At 41.0% G+C, this 15,846-nt stretch overlaps 1 protein-coding gene and 1 long non-coding RNA gene across 4 annotated transcripts in view; one reads left to right on the forward strand and one right to left on the reverse strand.

Annotated features, from left to right (window-relative positions):
* pamr1b (peptidase domain containing associated with muscle regeneration 1b) overlaps positions 1–15,846 on the forward strand; it is a 63,619-nt gene that overhangs the window by 35,266 nt on the left and 12,507 nt on the right. The window contains exons 1-4 of one of the 2 annotated variants that reach the window (XM_023428280.2): positions 6,383–6,582; positions 13,980–14,156; positions 15,060–15,185; positions 15,705–15,819. In XM_023428280.2, coding sequence (XP_023284048.1) covers positions 6,423–6,582; positions 13,980–14,156; positions 15,060–15,185; positions 15,705–15,819 — 578 coding nt within the window. In that variant the 5' untranslated portion in view covers positions 6,383–6,422. Of the gene's footprint in view, positions 1–6,382; positions 6,583–13,979; positions 14,157–15,059; positions 15,186–15,704; positions 15,820–15,846 lie in introns of those variants that run through there. The other variant, XM_023428281.2, reaches the window with a different exon arrangement.
* Positions 9,537–13,980, reverse strand: LOC147817867 (uncharacterized). Of its 2 annotated transcripts, none has more exons than XR_015438597.1 (2): positions 13,752–13,980; positions 9,537–10,151 (listed from the first exon to the last, which is right to left on the reverse strand). It is a non-coding gene; the product is annotated as an uncharacterized LOC147817867 (long non-coding RNA). The 2 variants fall into 2 exon arrangements; XR_015438598.1 differs by lacking the exon at positions 13,752–13,980 and adding an exon at positions 12,896–13,743.

The following is a 15,846-nucleotide window of genomic DNA, read 5'->3' on the forward strand; positions in this document are numbered from 1 at the left end:
GCCCCCCCTCAACAATTTAATTTTCAGAGTTTTGTAGCCATGCTTATAGACCTCACAGCTGGAGTCTACAGTCTTCCTATAAACTTATATGGGCTTGACAAGATTTATGATCTTCAGAGCTGTTTGGATGACGGCATGAGTCTATTCTGAGACAAATCCCACTCACTATTGAAAGAGAAGGTGACCTACAACACACATTCAAGGGGAGGGCACTTCTTGTTTTATTGGACAGTGTTTGCAATAAGTAACTAAGTTTTCTGGGTTCAAGCTTTTAAATCTTGATTCAGCAATTAAAAACCAAAGTAACATGTGTAATAATGTTTCTGAAGTTTGCATATATCGGCTGACTTTACATTTGGCTCAGCATGGATTCACATGAAAAGCTGAGGTCGGCAGATATTTCGCACATGCTGTAATTTGCATGAGGTCGTTTCCTATTAAAACTTTTTCTGGTAAAGATCAGCTATGGTCGCATTCAGAGAAAAAAATTTCACTTCAAAGTTCCTGAAATAGATTTTCAGGCGATTTACATTATACTCACACTACAAGCAGTGGTGACTGATTGGACTGTATAGGACGTTCCATGGAGGTACATATGGAAGAGTTCATGCTGCATGCTGGATATTATATAGGAGCAGAGCTCACCAGGTCACACATTCATGTGCATATGCTCAGACATGCACACCATTTCTCTAGCATCCTATCTATAGACGCCCTTGAGGGTGCTATAATAATCTTTACTTTAATTTGGCTCCCTGCTGTTGCAATCTCCTGCAGATGGACCTTTTGCTTTGGGATTAACAGGGTGTAATATGATGTGGAATCCAAGTCTTTGTCATTTCCACCCAGGGCAGCCATAGCTGCATAGCTTCACTGGGTGGAGACCCAGGAGGACAGATTTAGAGCTTCATACAAAGTAAATGTATTTGACCTGACTTACTTTATAGGTTTATGTAAATCAAAGCCAGGCAGGGACAATTTAGAGTGTGACTTAAAGGCATAGAGCGAGTACACGTGAGGCAAAACTACTTTAGATGTCTCTGAATAGATTACTTGAATATAATATGCATCTCGAGCATTGAAAATGCTTTGAAGTATTTGGAATTGGATGGGCATTGACAATAATGTAATGCAATTCTTGAGGCACTGCATCTCACTTGATTTAGCTTGACATACCTATAGGCATATATATAATGTCTTGCAGAAGTCTGAGCTTCATATGTAAACAGGGCCAATAAGTTCAGACATACCATTCATTACATCCTAAAGTACATTAATGTGTACTTTACATCTTCTTCTATTATATTCAGACTAATTTGGACTCATTTTCTCTTTCACTTAATGTCACGTAATTATCACCATGTCTATCTATCTATCTTTTCTTTTTCTTCCCTCCTGCTCTTTTGCATAATAAAGAAAAATGACTGGTGAGGTAAAAGGACAGACATGCCTCCGCTCCTCTTTAGGGACAGATAATTATGCATAAACACAGTGGCTGAATGCAGAGCAAGTAGTTAACCTTAAAAGAGTTCATAAAAACAAGCTGTCTTCATAAGTGGAGTGCTCTCTTTAGAGTGCAGCGCATAAATGAGAGCATATTTGGTGTCCAGTTTGACACTGTCCTGCACTATTAAGTTACTAAACTGCACATCGTCATGGCACTCTGCTGCAAAGCTGGCAACAGTTGTCGCCGGCTTTGCTGAAAAGCTGCTGCAGGCATCTGTCTTACCTGTGAAGCAGACGGCCTAGTTTCCATCCACAGCATCTAAGGCAGACGGCAGGTTGTGCCATGATAGAGTGAGACCATTAACTGTTGGAAAAAAAAAAAAAAAAAAAAAAAGGGCGCTTGTGTTTACTCTGTGTCCACTGTGTAACCATAGAAATGGAATGAATGTGTTGCCATGATTAGATTCTGGTGGATTGAAACCACATGGCTCCATAGTCAGACACCTTGATTTTGCTCTCAGTTAGAACCCTGAGATATCAAAGACAACGAAAAAACAAGTCAAAGCTATTAATAATGGACTGATCAGACAACATTTTGGGACTACCTACGATTATAAATAGCCTCCAAAATGCCTTCTGTAACAAATGTGCAGTCAACAGTGGATTTCTTCTTGCTTGTCATTAAGTGTAATGGCCTCCTAGGTAATTTGTTTTGCCCCTGCTACACCACTTCCTACATGTACTAGGTAATGAGATTTTACTGTGGGCTGTGGGCAGGGGGCCCATTCTTTTTGACCAACCACAGTCACTGTGGTGCCAAATGAGAAGTCTCTATAATGCAGCCAACGATGAACATGATCTGTGGGTCATGAGAAAATGTTTCCCTTTGGGAGAATGTGGCTAATACAGTAACATGATGGATGAAGGTCTCAGCGGGCTCCTGTTTGTGTGGCAAGGTGACCAAAATGATTCTCTCCCATAGGGCAAAACAGATACTAAGAACAACATGACAGACTTGAGTTTTATGATAAATTCAGCATGTTGCAACTATTGTCAGACATCATTTTGTCGCTGCCCAGTGAAAAATGTGTATCTTGTATCTTGTGTAATTTTGCTCATTTTACATTTTCAGAAAAATTGGCACAGTGGTTTTAGCCTAAACGCTCAAGAAGCAATAGTTTGGTACTAATCCTACAAATCAGCCATCTGGGACGCTATGAACTACAACGAAATGTAAACAATCACAATGTTAGGTTTCAAACTTGATATCCTCATCCTCTCAGATTTTTTCTTTTTTGTGTTTCACTATGTAGATTTACATAGCTGTGGGACTTCAAAGATGCACAGCTTTCCCACTATCTTCTCTACTGTAAAATGATCATTTTCATGACTTCTGGTTCCCATCAAAGACAGAATCCCACTGGACACATGTTGTGGAGGTCAGGCTATTTGGGCTCAAAGTCCTATTTAGTTGAACTTAGGCTCTCTGGCCTTGCCTTGCACAATGTTGGATGTGCGATTTTGGTGTGAAAGCCCTGTAAGTACTCCTTTATGTTTTGAGGAATTTCTTAACCCACAAAATTCCCTGAAAGAAGTATTGTCACCAAGATGAAAACAGGGTTGTTTTTCTTCATTTATTTGCTCATGAAAAATATATGTTTTGGACATACATGATGTTCATAGCACGGTGGCCTTTACTTCCTGAAAGTGGCATTCACCAGCAGTACTCACAGTTATTTTAAACTTTTAAAAAATCCCACACAAAAAAATAAATAAACAGTATAATAATATCTACTGTCACATATGTATAAGATGTGAGTGACACTTCCTATATTTACTCATTTGGCAGATGCTTTTGTCCAAACTGACTCACAACTGAGGGATCATGTAAAGAAGTGCACAGAAAATGCATAGTAAGTGCTAGTTAGGTATGTTACAATGAGGTTCTTTCGGAAGAGATTAGTTTTAAAGAGATTCTTGAAGATAGAGAGGGACTCTGGACTCTGCCCTGATAGCATTCAGTAGCTTGCTCCACCATCGGAGAACCACAGACAAGAACGGTCTGGACTGTGATTGCTTTGTGTGCAGCAATGGCAATACCAGACGACATTCCTTGGAGGAACACAGTGGCCAAGAATGAGCATAAGGCTGTATGATAGAGTTCAAGTAGATGGGTGTAGACCTAGAAGTCACCCTGAAGGCCAGCATTAAGTGTTGAATTTGATTTGGGTGACAAGTTGCCCATTGTTGGCTGATCGAGGACCACACAGGCTGCTGCATTTTGGACCATCTCTAGGGGTTTCACTGTACGTGAAGGGAGGCCCGCCAGAAGGCCATTGCATTCTTTAGATGACTTTGTTATGTGTTTAATTAGGAACACATATCTTATATTTGTGTGAAAAAAATCAACAAGTGTAAGACTGAAATTGTATTGATTATGTGTTTAAATTACATAGTGAGACAATGTGTAAGTGTACAATCAAAAAGACATCAAAAGTTGTACACTCTTGGTGTATGCAGTCTACTCTGTGTTCTTCTGAGGCAGAGTAGACTGCAGCTCCCGACCCGCTGAAAATACTAAACTAGTGTCCGCATTAACCTGAAAGTCTTGGGTTTCACATAATAAACTATTAGGCATCTGGACAAACAGTAGAGAGGTGGTGAAAGGTGGATAGAAGTTGCAGCGTGGCAGGCAATATTTCCTTTTCCCCTCTCTCTTGCTTGGTTTTGCTTTTTTTTTCTGAATCCAACTGTCTCTATTCCTATTTCCTCTTAATACACTCTCTTGATTTCAGTCTGTTTTTCAGTTTCCCTCCCAAACACATACACAGACTGGAGCACTGCTCATTTGCCCCTTCTATGGTCTAAATCCTGCTGTTTTAGGAAACTGCCAAGGATATTTGATTCTCCTGCTCTCAGTCGTTTGATCTGTATTCCCTTTTAGCTCTTGCATGCATGCAGCTTGGAGTCCCAGTGGGCAAAGAATAACAAATGAATTAATTCCAGTGATGCATCCAGCTGAAATAAAACACACCCAGGAGATCATACAAAATAACAAAAGAAAAAAAAAAAAAAAGAAGTATCTTGAGCTGTGTTTTCCCTGGCTACTTTTCTGTTGTTATTGTAACGTCTTCAAAGTTTGAAAGCAGCTTTGCAATCCAGGATAAAACTATGTAAAATAATTTACGCCACTATTTGATTTGCAGAATAACTTTAACAAACATATTCAGATTTATAGGGAATTTAATTTTGTAATTTGATACAATTTGTTTTTTGAACAGTATATTTATGTATATACACTGTTGCCCATAAAGTTGGAATAATTTAGTTTTCAGTTAATTGTGGTTTAATTGTGGTTTCATTTTCATTGTGATATGTTTGGAAGAGATTGACTACTAAAGTTTTGAGAAGATATTCACTTTATCTGTCAAGAATAAATCACTTTGTCACAATCATTTCATGGAAAGAGGTAAATAATATTTTATTCCAACTTTTTAACAGTTTATATTAGTGCATTGTGTCAATCTGATACCGTATCTGTGTATAATGTTGTAAAGTTGTTACAGGAATAGTTCGACATTTTAGGAAGTATGCTTATTCGTTTTCCTGGCGAGAATTAGACGAAAAGATCAGTACCACTCTTAACACGCAGTTAGCAGCTGGTTAGCTTAGCTTAGCATTAAAACTGTGCCAATTCAGGGGTTGCATCTTTCGGAGGACGCAATCTACGAGGCTGTGGCTGTTCACAGCCACCCACCGTAGACCGTGAAGGCTGAACAGATATGATACAATCTGGCGTACAGAGGATTTTCACTTTGAGTCACTAGCTGTTCCCGCCCTTACTGTTGCATCACAAACTGCGGCTCCCGTGGCCTAGCAACCTTGACAACACATAACTTTTTTTCTCACAATGCCCTTTGATTTAACTGTTGCACCGTTAGCTCTTGAACTAAGCTGAAACCGGCGCGCAATGAATCTTGGGATAATTTGGGCCATGAATGGCCAACCAATTGAAGCCTTCATTTCCAAAGGTAAAGAAGGCTGCATTTGAAGGAGCCTTCAAATCGGTCTTCACATGAAAACTCAGATCCGGCCCATGAATTGGGACACAGCTAAAGAGTGAAAACAGGGGGAAACAGCTAGCTTGGCGTAGTCCATAATTAACAAAATACCTAGTCTCTCAAGAAATAGTCTGGCACATAACCCTAATTTTTCTCCTTACTTTTTGTATAGAATCATCAAAAGTGAAACAGTGTAAATGAGCTTTAGAGGTGTTGGTAGGTAGACATAGACTTAGTGCTAAGCTGAGCGACCAGTCTCCTTACTGTAGCTTCATATTTAGTGCACGGACAGTAGACTGGCATAAATTTCTCAGCAAAAAAAAAAACAATATTTTCATATATTGCTAAATATCAAAGTGTTCTTTTAAATATTACAACAGCTTCTGATAGAAAGCTGCTATTAAACACACAATGCTTTCTCAGACTATACACAGCTGCATTTGCAAGCTTAGCTAGGTGTGAACTTGAATAACATTGGACTCAACATTTTTTAGACATGAACCCATAAGTGGTGAAGCACACATAAATTCTATCACCACATCATTGGCCTTTAAAGTGTGGCCGGCACATTGTGTAGAACATAAACTGGTTGTTATGTGCTTCCCCTCATATTGTGTGCGTGTGTGTGTGTGTGACACCATAATGAGTTAAGCATAAAGTGCTGGAGCCTGCTTTCATTCACGAGTGGTGACGTCGTCCTCTGAGCGGAGTGAGGGGAGTTTTTGGGAGACCACTGCAAGTGGAACTCCTTGCGAGGCTGGGCTGTAATCTGAAGCCAAAGAGAGAGAGAGAGAGAGAAACTAAGAGAGAGAGAGAGAGAAGGAGAAATGGAGGGCGGGGGAGGGAAGGACTGAAGGGCCGAGAGAAGGTGATGTCAGCTGAGTTCAGAAAGTAAACAGAGTTCCAGACTGCAGCATGCTGTCTGCGGGACGGGGACTGCAGCTGGGGCAAACCCACGGGGGCACCCACACAATCCCCTGGACCAGCACCTTTATCTCTGGGAAGGAGGGCTGGTTCCTCTTCATCTCCCTCTTCATCTTCATCTCCTTACCCCAAGCGAGAACCTGGCCCTATGGTAAGACATTGGCAAAGACTTTACCTTTACTGCTCTTATTTTTCCTCCCTCGCCCTACCTCACATCCTCTTGGTTTATGTTCTTTGTTCTCAAAAAGCCGGCATCAGCACTCTCTCCATCCCCTCTTCCCTTCAATCCTTTAAGAGCACAACAGCACTCAGCAAGGCTTGTGAAAGAAGACCCACAGAGAGGCAGTGATGTAAAAACTACCTTTTTTCTTACAGAGGCAGCAAAGAAAAACAGCACTGACAAGTTTGTGCAATCTTTGTCTTTACAACTTTTATTTTGAAATACAGAGTGAGGGTTTGTCCTGTGTGGGTTTGTTTATTGTCCCATTAAAAAAAAAAAAAAAAAAAAAAGGGCTTCGTGAGCTTCACACTCCTTTCTACTCGTTTTAGTTATTCTTTCTTTTGTGTGAAATTAAACCGAGGTTGTTTTTGTACTCTTTAAAAAAAAAAAAAAAAACCTTGGATGTTGCCACACATTCCTTAAGGTAAAATGAGGCGGTCGGAGTCCTAATAGGGCTGTTGAATCTTGGCACTTAGTCCCATTTGTGCCAAAGTGTTCAACATTGACTCTGCCTGTTTACCCTTAGTGACCACTTGATCTACTGCAGGAAGACATGAGTCATGTTTGAGTCAATCACGCTGACTGTGGTAATGTGTATACCATGCGCCATCTCCAAGACTCATAACCAACCAAATCTCTTTGCTCTGTCTGATTCCCCTTCGCATGGTTACCACACAGTGAAATAATACCTTCAATTTGTAATGTTGGTGAATGTGGCAAAGGGCTGGGTAGAGCACAGCTGTGTTAAACCCCAGTGATTAAGAGAGTTCTGGCAGATTTACTTACTTATGTTGTCAGCTGAGTTACTCTCAGCACAGCTTGTTTTGTAGGAGTGTATAATCAGCTGATGATAGATCTTGTCTATTGAGCAACCTAAAATACTCTCCTTTTTTTCAAAGCATAGCAGAGGTGTTTATATGCAAATCCTACCTTTATGGAAATGTCTGTTTCTGCCTGTGCCTGTGTTTATATGCATTTGTGCACGTTTTGGCTTTTTTTTATTTATGTAAGTTTTCCTGTTCAGGATCCCCCACCGACATGGATCCTGAGATCTTCTGTTCTTCTGACACTCTCATCATGGTTTAACTTTAGTCCACAGGGAGGTTAGGGCTTCTGGGTAGTGGGCAGTGGGAAACAAAGACATTAAAGCAATGATATTAGAGTGGAGTAAGTACAATCTTGGCACAGAGTTTAGTTACTAGTAGAAAAACATGGCCACGTTTGGAAAAATAGTGTATTAGACATCAGACCCAAGAGTTCATTCCAAGTTTAGGGGCTATATCTTGAAAACAAATGTGCACATCTCAGACTCCTGTTTGACCTATATACTGCTGTGTGTACATACAATTTCACCAAAGTGGATAATAGAGTGAGAGGATATTTCATTGGGTTTGTGGTACCGGAGGGAAGTTTATTTAAAGGACTTTACAGGATGGGCACTGGGATCAACGCTACACTCAGATACGCAATGCCCACAGAACTCCCCTGGGAGTTTCCCTCTTCAATGATAGCTAAATCGCTTCAACCTCAAAATACCAGACAGCTGCTGTGGGCAGTAGGCTAAAAGGAATAGCCCATACGTGTACACACATGCACTCACAGCTGCTGTAAAAACAACTATGTTTCCATGATACATCAGCATGAAATAAGAACCGTTTTGTCAGGAGGAAACTATGCATTCAGTATTGGACTAAACATTTTTATTTTCACTTTCTTTCTTAACTTTTCCGAGTTGTCACTTCATTACAGGAGAGAACAAGTATGACCTAATGATGTGGCAATGGCCAAATACAAATTAAATTGTCTGCATTACTAGATGCTACCAGAGATAAATGAAAAAATTTATTTTTTTTTGTTATTTCAGTGAGCTGAATGTTAAAGCAAAAGTTTGGAAACTATGATTATATGCTTTCTTGCAAAGATTTAGATGAGAGGATAGACTCATCAAGAAAACAAAAAAGCATTGCCAAGATATACAACTTTTCTTTTACGAGATAATTCAGTCAAACCTGCAGAGCAAAGATAAACCATATCTAATAGACATGACACAGCCACAGCATTGTGTCATGTTTTTGGTCAGCCAAATGTTGCGTGAGTGAGTGATAAGGTTGGTCGGCCGGCCAAGTGTTGGAGTTTCCCCATTGGTCATTGCTCTTTCAAAATAATTTGGCATTAACAAGCAGTGTTGCCAACTCAGTGCCTTTGTCGCTAGATTAACTGACTTTTCAGACCCCTTTAACAACTTTTTTATTTTCAAAAAAGCACCTTTTGGATGAACCTTACCTACTTTACTTTTTGGACAAATCTACATTTCCGTAGAAGAGAGTCGCCCCACGAGTGAGTGGACGGACTTTCCCTCCGCAGGCACACCTCTCTATGCTGACCACACGGCAGCTGACGTGAATGAGATTCTAACTTTCTCCCTGAGTGATCATTTTACAAGTAAATATAGCCAAAATCACAGCACAGCTGTTGTCTTTAAATTATATGTAGTCTGTGATGATTTTGTCAGACATGACCGATGGTTAACATGTAGTCTACATTTGGTTGCAATTGAGTCACTATTTCATACTTGTTCTGTTGTCTGTCAACAGAAACAGAAAAAAACATGTAAATGAGGAATGACAATGAGAACAACATTTGCGAACTCACTTGTTGTAAGATACTGCATATGTGAGCACAGAGAGAAGGAGAGAAGCAAACAGATAAAGGGTAAAACTGGCTGACTCTAGGCAGAATGCAAATAACCTATGGTGCGGTCCAGTCCAGTCATATACAAGGGTTTGAGTATGTTGAACTAATCCTAAAGGCAGCACTTGGTTGTGAATGTGAACTTCGAAGAAGTGGATGCTGACACAAAATCATAACAAACAAAAAAGCAGATGTCGACCTTTGAGGTTTATTCTTAGCTGAGTTCAGAGGAAGTTTCTTCCAGAAAATGATGACAAAGTGGCTGGAGCTAATGCAGGCTTATGAGACACATGCAAGGTCAAATTCAGCTCCTGCAGCACATTTTGAACGCAGTGTATCCATTTATGAATAGTGTTGGTTTCCTAGGGCTTGTGAAAAGTTGTGTGCATCTGCAGGCTATATATTTGAACAGAGTAGATAAGAAAAAAGGCAACAAAACTGAACAACAATGTGATGGTTTTCTATTGTTTGCCTGGCAGAAGTCAGGGTTTGTTGTGGCTCTCCTTCAGGTTAGTGGGTCAGCAGGGGAGTAAGGTCAGACGCGAGGTCACAGGATGTGAATTTCCATGACCGCCTCTCTGACCGCGCTAATAATAATGTCTCTGTCAGTCTCTGGATCCACATCAATGGGTTTGCAGCCGAGACATGCCGGTTAACAAGCTGGACCTGTGGCTCTTCCGATTGGATGGAAGCCCTTTGTGACACATGGATGTCTCCACCAAGCAACAGGGCGTCTGTTATGATGCCTGATTTTCATTTTTCTGGCCTCTTGACATTCATGTTGAGGTGTACATGTAGGAGCACAACATCTGGAATGGAAAAAGCAGATACCACTTACATAAGACAAGAAAAGCCAAACAACCCACACACAAAACTCTGCACGCTTAGCTACAAAACCGAGGGAAAAAAAAAAAAAAAAAAGTTTGTGATCTGCTGTTAAATTGTTTTTGTGGCTTAGTGCCAGTGTGTTCTCTCTCTCTGTCTGTCTCTCTCGCTCTCTCTCTCTCTCTTTCACACACACACACACACACACACACACACACACACAAACAGACAAACACACACACACTAGTACTAGTTATGTGTGTACTGTGGAAATATGTAGACACCATCGCATACCAAAAATCAACAAAAAAGGAGACAGGTTGGATAGGAAGGGTGCTAGACAGAAATGAGGCACAGTAGGGAAGCAAACTTTGGTGTCGGATGAGCGAGTTACGTCTCCGACAACTGTCAACACTTCCAGCTTGTGATTAAGTACAAGCCAGGGGCACACAGCACAACCAAAGTCTTGGGTTAAATTGCAGGTCTGGAGAACAGAACATAATGATAATGGTGATGGTATGACTTTGCCATTTTTCTCTCTCGCGTTCAAATAGTTTTTCACAGTGTGTTTGCTTGCATAAAAAACATAAATACAACATTGTGCACCTCGTAATGCTTGTGCAAACGCCCACTCGCTTAGGTTTGCCCCTGTGCACGTGCACTTCCACACCTGTTGAGACCTTCCCAAACTGCTGTAAAATCCCACTTGAAATTGTTGCTGTCCAGTCTGTAGTTACCTGCAGGTGTTGACCTGGAATCCTCACAGATGTGTTTTTACAAGGCAGTAAGCTTATTGCTCAAATGAATAAATAAGTAAATAAATAAATAGCTGGGATGCAAGTCAGAGCGCAGTTATGTAAAAAAAAAAAAAAAAGAAAAAAAAGAAAAGATCTTCAGTTGCGTTGTGTGTTGTGAATCAGTAAACACTCGTTAAGCGGTGGGGATACCAGTCCAGAAAAATAAATGAAATGCATTCCAACATGCGTCCAGCACTGGGGGAGAAATCTCTAAGTCGCGCTCCAGAGAAGAACAGAACATCCTTATCAGCAAAACAGGAGGTCAGCAAACTAAATCTGTACACATGTCTTTAAAGAATGAAAACTCAGCTGCTTGTGTTTATTTACCTCAAGGAGGAGTATAGAGAAAAAAAAAAGAAGCTTGTGGTAATCTGGAAACGAATCCTATCACAATGCATGTACTGTCATGTCACTGACGGTCTGAGGTCTGACAAAAGATCATTTTCCAGCCTTTGTTATTCTATTCTAAATCAGGGCCGTCTTGTAGGAGTACACTGAGGGTAAACCCCGGGATGTCATTTCTCTGTCGAAGGACTAGACGCACAGCAGCGACCCATGTAATGACATTACCAGACCAGCTCATAAAGTCTTTTGACCCTTTCATGTTCATGTCCTATAAATCAGGTTTCATCGTCTCTGTGGCCAGTGTCCTTTACAGACCTCAGCAAGGAAGCAGAAAAGCTGTCCCGTGAGGAGGGGAGGTGTCAGCAACTCTTAATCCCCTTGTGGCAGGCATCACACCTTTTAAAAACTGTTTTCATCCTGCAGTAACGGTCACTGCAGGGCAACCAATGACGGCGGTTTACAGTCTGAGGAGTAAGCTTGGCTAGTAACACTGTTGACAATGGCCTCAGTCCATCCAGAGTCTCCTGTTTGACATTCACGTCCAAATTGTGTAATTTGGGTCATATTGCAATCATAACAAAAGTCATAGTTGTTTGAAATGTAGGTGCTTCCGACTGCGTTTTAATGTATGTAAGTGAAAGCAGACCAGTCAGGCTACTGTATTCAAACAATTAGCAGCTTTAAAAACATGATATCACTGGATGTGCTGCATTGATTTTTTTAAACTGGGCGTCGTGAGTCTGACTGTTATGGGAATGCAATCCAAGTACTTTTAAAAGCATGGACTAGACTTTTCGTTGCATCTTTTAAATTGATTTTACTGAGATATTACATATTGAGGAAAAGTAAGAATGTGGCTGAACTTAGGCTTTTACTTTGGATCAAAAAAAGTAGCTGTACCACTGTTTATATCTAGTTGTACTTTTCTCACAGTATGGTGCATAATACCCTTTTTTGCACTGTGCCTTCTTCTTGTCACAACGGATCTCTCTCTAAACATGCGGGCCATGCCCATGCCATGGATTTTTGTGGTTCTTACACATGGTCAAAATAAATCCACAAAAATGACAATCTGAATAGAAACCATGAGCTTCTCTTTTCTCTCTCTCTCTCTCTCTCTCTCTCTCTCTCTCTCTCTCTCTCTCTCTCATGGAGACAGACCAAGCTAAACAAAAGAAAACTTTGAGTCAAAAACAAAGCTGAGAGGTTGTAAGTTTACTTTCATTTTTAACTGTGTATCACTGCTGGTCAGTGTGACAGCGTGGTCATTGTGGAAGCGACCGGTGTATATGGCCCCCGTGACATTATATCAGCCCTTAGATCTACCACATGCCATGGCACAGAGAGCGGCCTGACCCCCATGTTGTCACAGGCGTGCTGCATGTGGTTTAAGGTCAATACACAAATGAAGCTGAGTCCATTTATCAAAACAATAAATTACCCTAGAAACACACAGGAATCATAAAACAGCCTGCAACAGCTTTGTGACGCACGAACCGTGTCCTTAAGGAACGGGTATTAAAGTTGACCTAGTGGCATTGCACAACCTACTTTCTGTTTGATTAATGTCAGTGTGCATGTCATACCTCACTGTGTCTTCTAGGAGAAACAGCTGAGATGAAGGCCAAATTGAAGCTGGACCTAGATACAATTTATGATATCATTAATGTGGAAGGGCAGCAGGGACAACTCCTTCTTCATTCCAAGACATCTGCTCTTCTTCTCTCCTGTTGACCGTCTCCAAACGACCTCTGCTTTTGTGTGTCAGTGCATTTTGTGTGTGTGTGTGTGTGTCTGTGTCTCAAATTCTTGGTTTCACCAAACTCCTATAAACAATCAGTAAACCTAGTGTGCAACTACGGCTTTACAAATAAAACCAGCATGCAAGTGTGTCTGTTTGTTTTCAGTGGGGAGGGAACAGGAACAATAAATGGTGGGAGTCTAGAGATGAGGGCAGAGAAGTTATTATGATTGCAGGGCTGGTGGGAGGGTTCGAGCAAACTGCTGCAACGTTGTGGTGCCAAGTTTAAAGTGCAGCTTGTGTTAGTTCTCTGTCCACATCTGCCACAAGAGAATTTCCACTTGTCTGTTTCAGCTTTTAAATCTACTGTTACATAATCATAACCACTCAGACTCATAGGTCCCTGAGTCACGGGTTTCCAGTCCAATGAAACATTGCATTTATTGAGCAGAAACTTTACAAAGAAGAAGGCCAGTGTTTACATTCTGGTTTGTACGGTTTTTTCTGAGTAATGATTCGATTCTGTTTTCCTTGACGGTGACTTTACCGTTGTTGCATGTTGTCTGATGTAAAATCGTATGAGAACACAGAAATGACTGAGAAACCTGCGGTCCCCTAAAGAGGAGCTTGCGAGCATATGGCGGTGGAAATAACCAGAGAGCACAGTGAGGAGCAGCAGCTTGGATAAACACTGAACTCACCAGAATTCTTCCACTGCTGTTCAGGTCTCTGCTGACCATAACCCATGTCAGCTCACATTTTCCCACAAGGCCAAATATTACATCTGATATACTTTCTCCGTGTTTGACTCCTCCTCCTCTCTATTTTTGTCCACTTATGTAATAATGGTTAGGTAAATAAATGTTTCCTGCTCGCTTTTTTGAGTGATATTGCTGAGTTGCTAACCCCCAAAGTATCGGCTTCTTCAGATTACAGGCACTTGTACAACCACTGTCCGGGCCCGGAATGGAACGTTATGTGCAGGGGCTGCTGCGAGTACGACGTGATCCGCTGTAAATGCCCACTCCAGGGGACTCCGGTGGGCTACGCTGTGCCCTGCTGTCGCAACGCCATCAATGAGTGTGACCCCTGCATTATCCATCCAGGTAAAAAACTTTCATTTAATTAAATCTTGCAAAATCTTACTTCATCAAACAATAAGGAGCTGTCAGAATTGAGCATTGTCTTTATAAAGTATACATCTGTTGAGCTTGTGAGAGTTTGGTCTATCTTGAGTATCTGCCATATCGTTTTTGCAAAACTAAGTGCTCCCTATCAGCTGCACAGCTGTTTGTATTGTAGCATAACAAACAGTGGGACAGAATGACTGAAAATAACTTCTGTATGTGTGTCTGATCTAATTTGTTTTCAGGCCAACTTCACATTGGCTCCCTCTCTTGAATTGGCAGAGTGCGGGAGTGTTTGAACACACTTGGAACTTTGATTTGTGAATGAAATGGTTGTGATTCTGTGTGTTTTTTATACTCAGAGATAAGCTCATCACTGGCAGTGTAAAGGATACAATCACCCAGAGATGCCTGCACACATATGCTGCAGCTCATGCATCTGAGTTCTTGTTTTCTCCACGTTATTTTCCTACATGCCATTCACCTGTAGAAGGACTGTTTTTCCCACAGTTTGAATGTTCTCATGCTTTTCCTTTATGGGGGGAAAAAAAAACAGCTGTTGAGAATTAAAAGGGTACCTGTACATCACGTTTTACTGTTAAACACAAAAAAATGTAGTCCAACCTCAGCGAAGGGCCCAAGTCCCCATGAGTACATTAGTGTGTTTGTGCTTTCTACTGTAGTGAAAGATGAGCTTAATGAGTTTACCAGAGCGAATGTTAAGAAAACATATGTTAATTTAAAGTGTTCCCAACTCTGACAAGCAACTCTGACAGCTCTTTCGAAAGATTTAATGTGAACTGTTTGTTTACTTTGTATTCTGGCCTGTCAGCCTGACTCCTGCTTTACCATAATTTTTTCTGCTGGCTCTATTTCTTTCAGGTTGCAGTGTATTTGAAAACTGTAAGCGCTGTAACAATGGGACATGGGGCCCCAGGGATGACTTCTTCATTAGTGGCAAATACTGTGCTGAGTGTCGGCCCGGCTGGTCTGGTGGAGATTGCATGAGTAAGTCTCTTCATTCTCTTAATTACAGATCCTATGGTTTCACTATAAATGTTTGTGTGTTTTCTCTATGCTGTGTACTACATGCATTTTCCTTCCCTGCTGATTTAACGTCTGTGCCAACTTGGAAGGCTTCTCTATTCCCAGGAGGTCATATATCCAACATTCAGGAACCTCATAAAACAATTTTATATGTAACAATTGGACACTGACTATAGCTTTTCTCAATATGCAAATATTCCACCAAAGGGCACAAGAGGCATACATTTAATTAAAAGGCTTCTGAATGTCTTTGTTGCCTCTGTGTGTATTGTGTTCACACTTCTTTATGCTGTTGAGCACAACATGGGGCTTTTACAGTGTCTTTGGAAGCTCAAGTGTAATTACTTTTGGTTTGAATGGCATCCAAAGCAGCTGAATGACCCTCAGAATAATAATTATGCTGTAATTAACAACCTCTGAAATTTAAACAGCACCCCGTTTCTACACAACTTTCCAAAATGGAATTCCTGTGTGTTTCAGAGTGTGGGGGAGTGATCCGTAAACGACAGGGCCACTTGGTGCTGGAGAGTTACCCGAACAATGCTCGGTGTGAGTGGACCATACAGGTGGACCGTCCCTTTACCATAGAACTCAGGTAAAGTCATAAACACAGACAATCGCC

This window comes from Seriola lalandi, unplaced genomic scaffold (assembly GCF_002814215.2).
Source record: "Seriola lalandi dorsalis isolate HSWRI2012SDOR001 ecotype SW California unplaced genomic scaffold, Sedor1 jcf7180002054873, whole genome shotgun sequence".
NCBI classification, from domain to species: domain Eukaryota; kingdom Metazoa; phylum Chordata; class Actinopteri; order Carangiformes; family Carangidae; genus Seriola; species Seriola lalandi.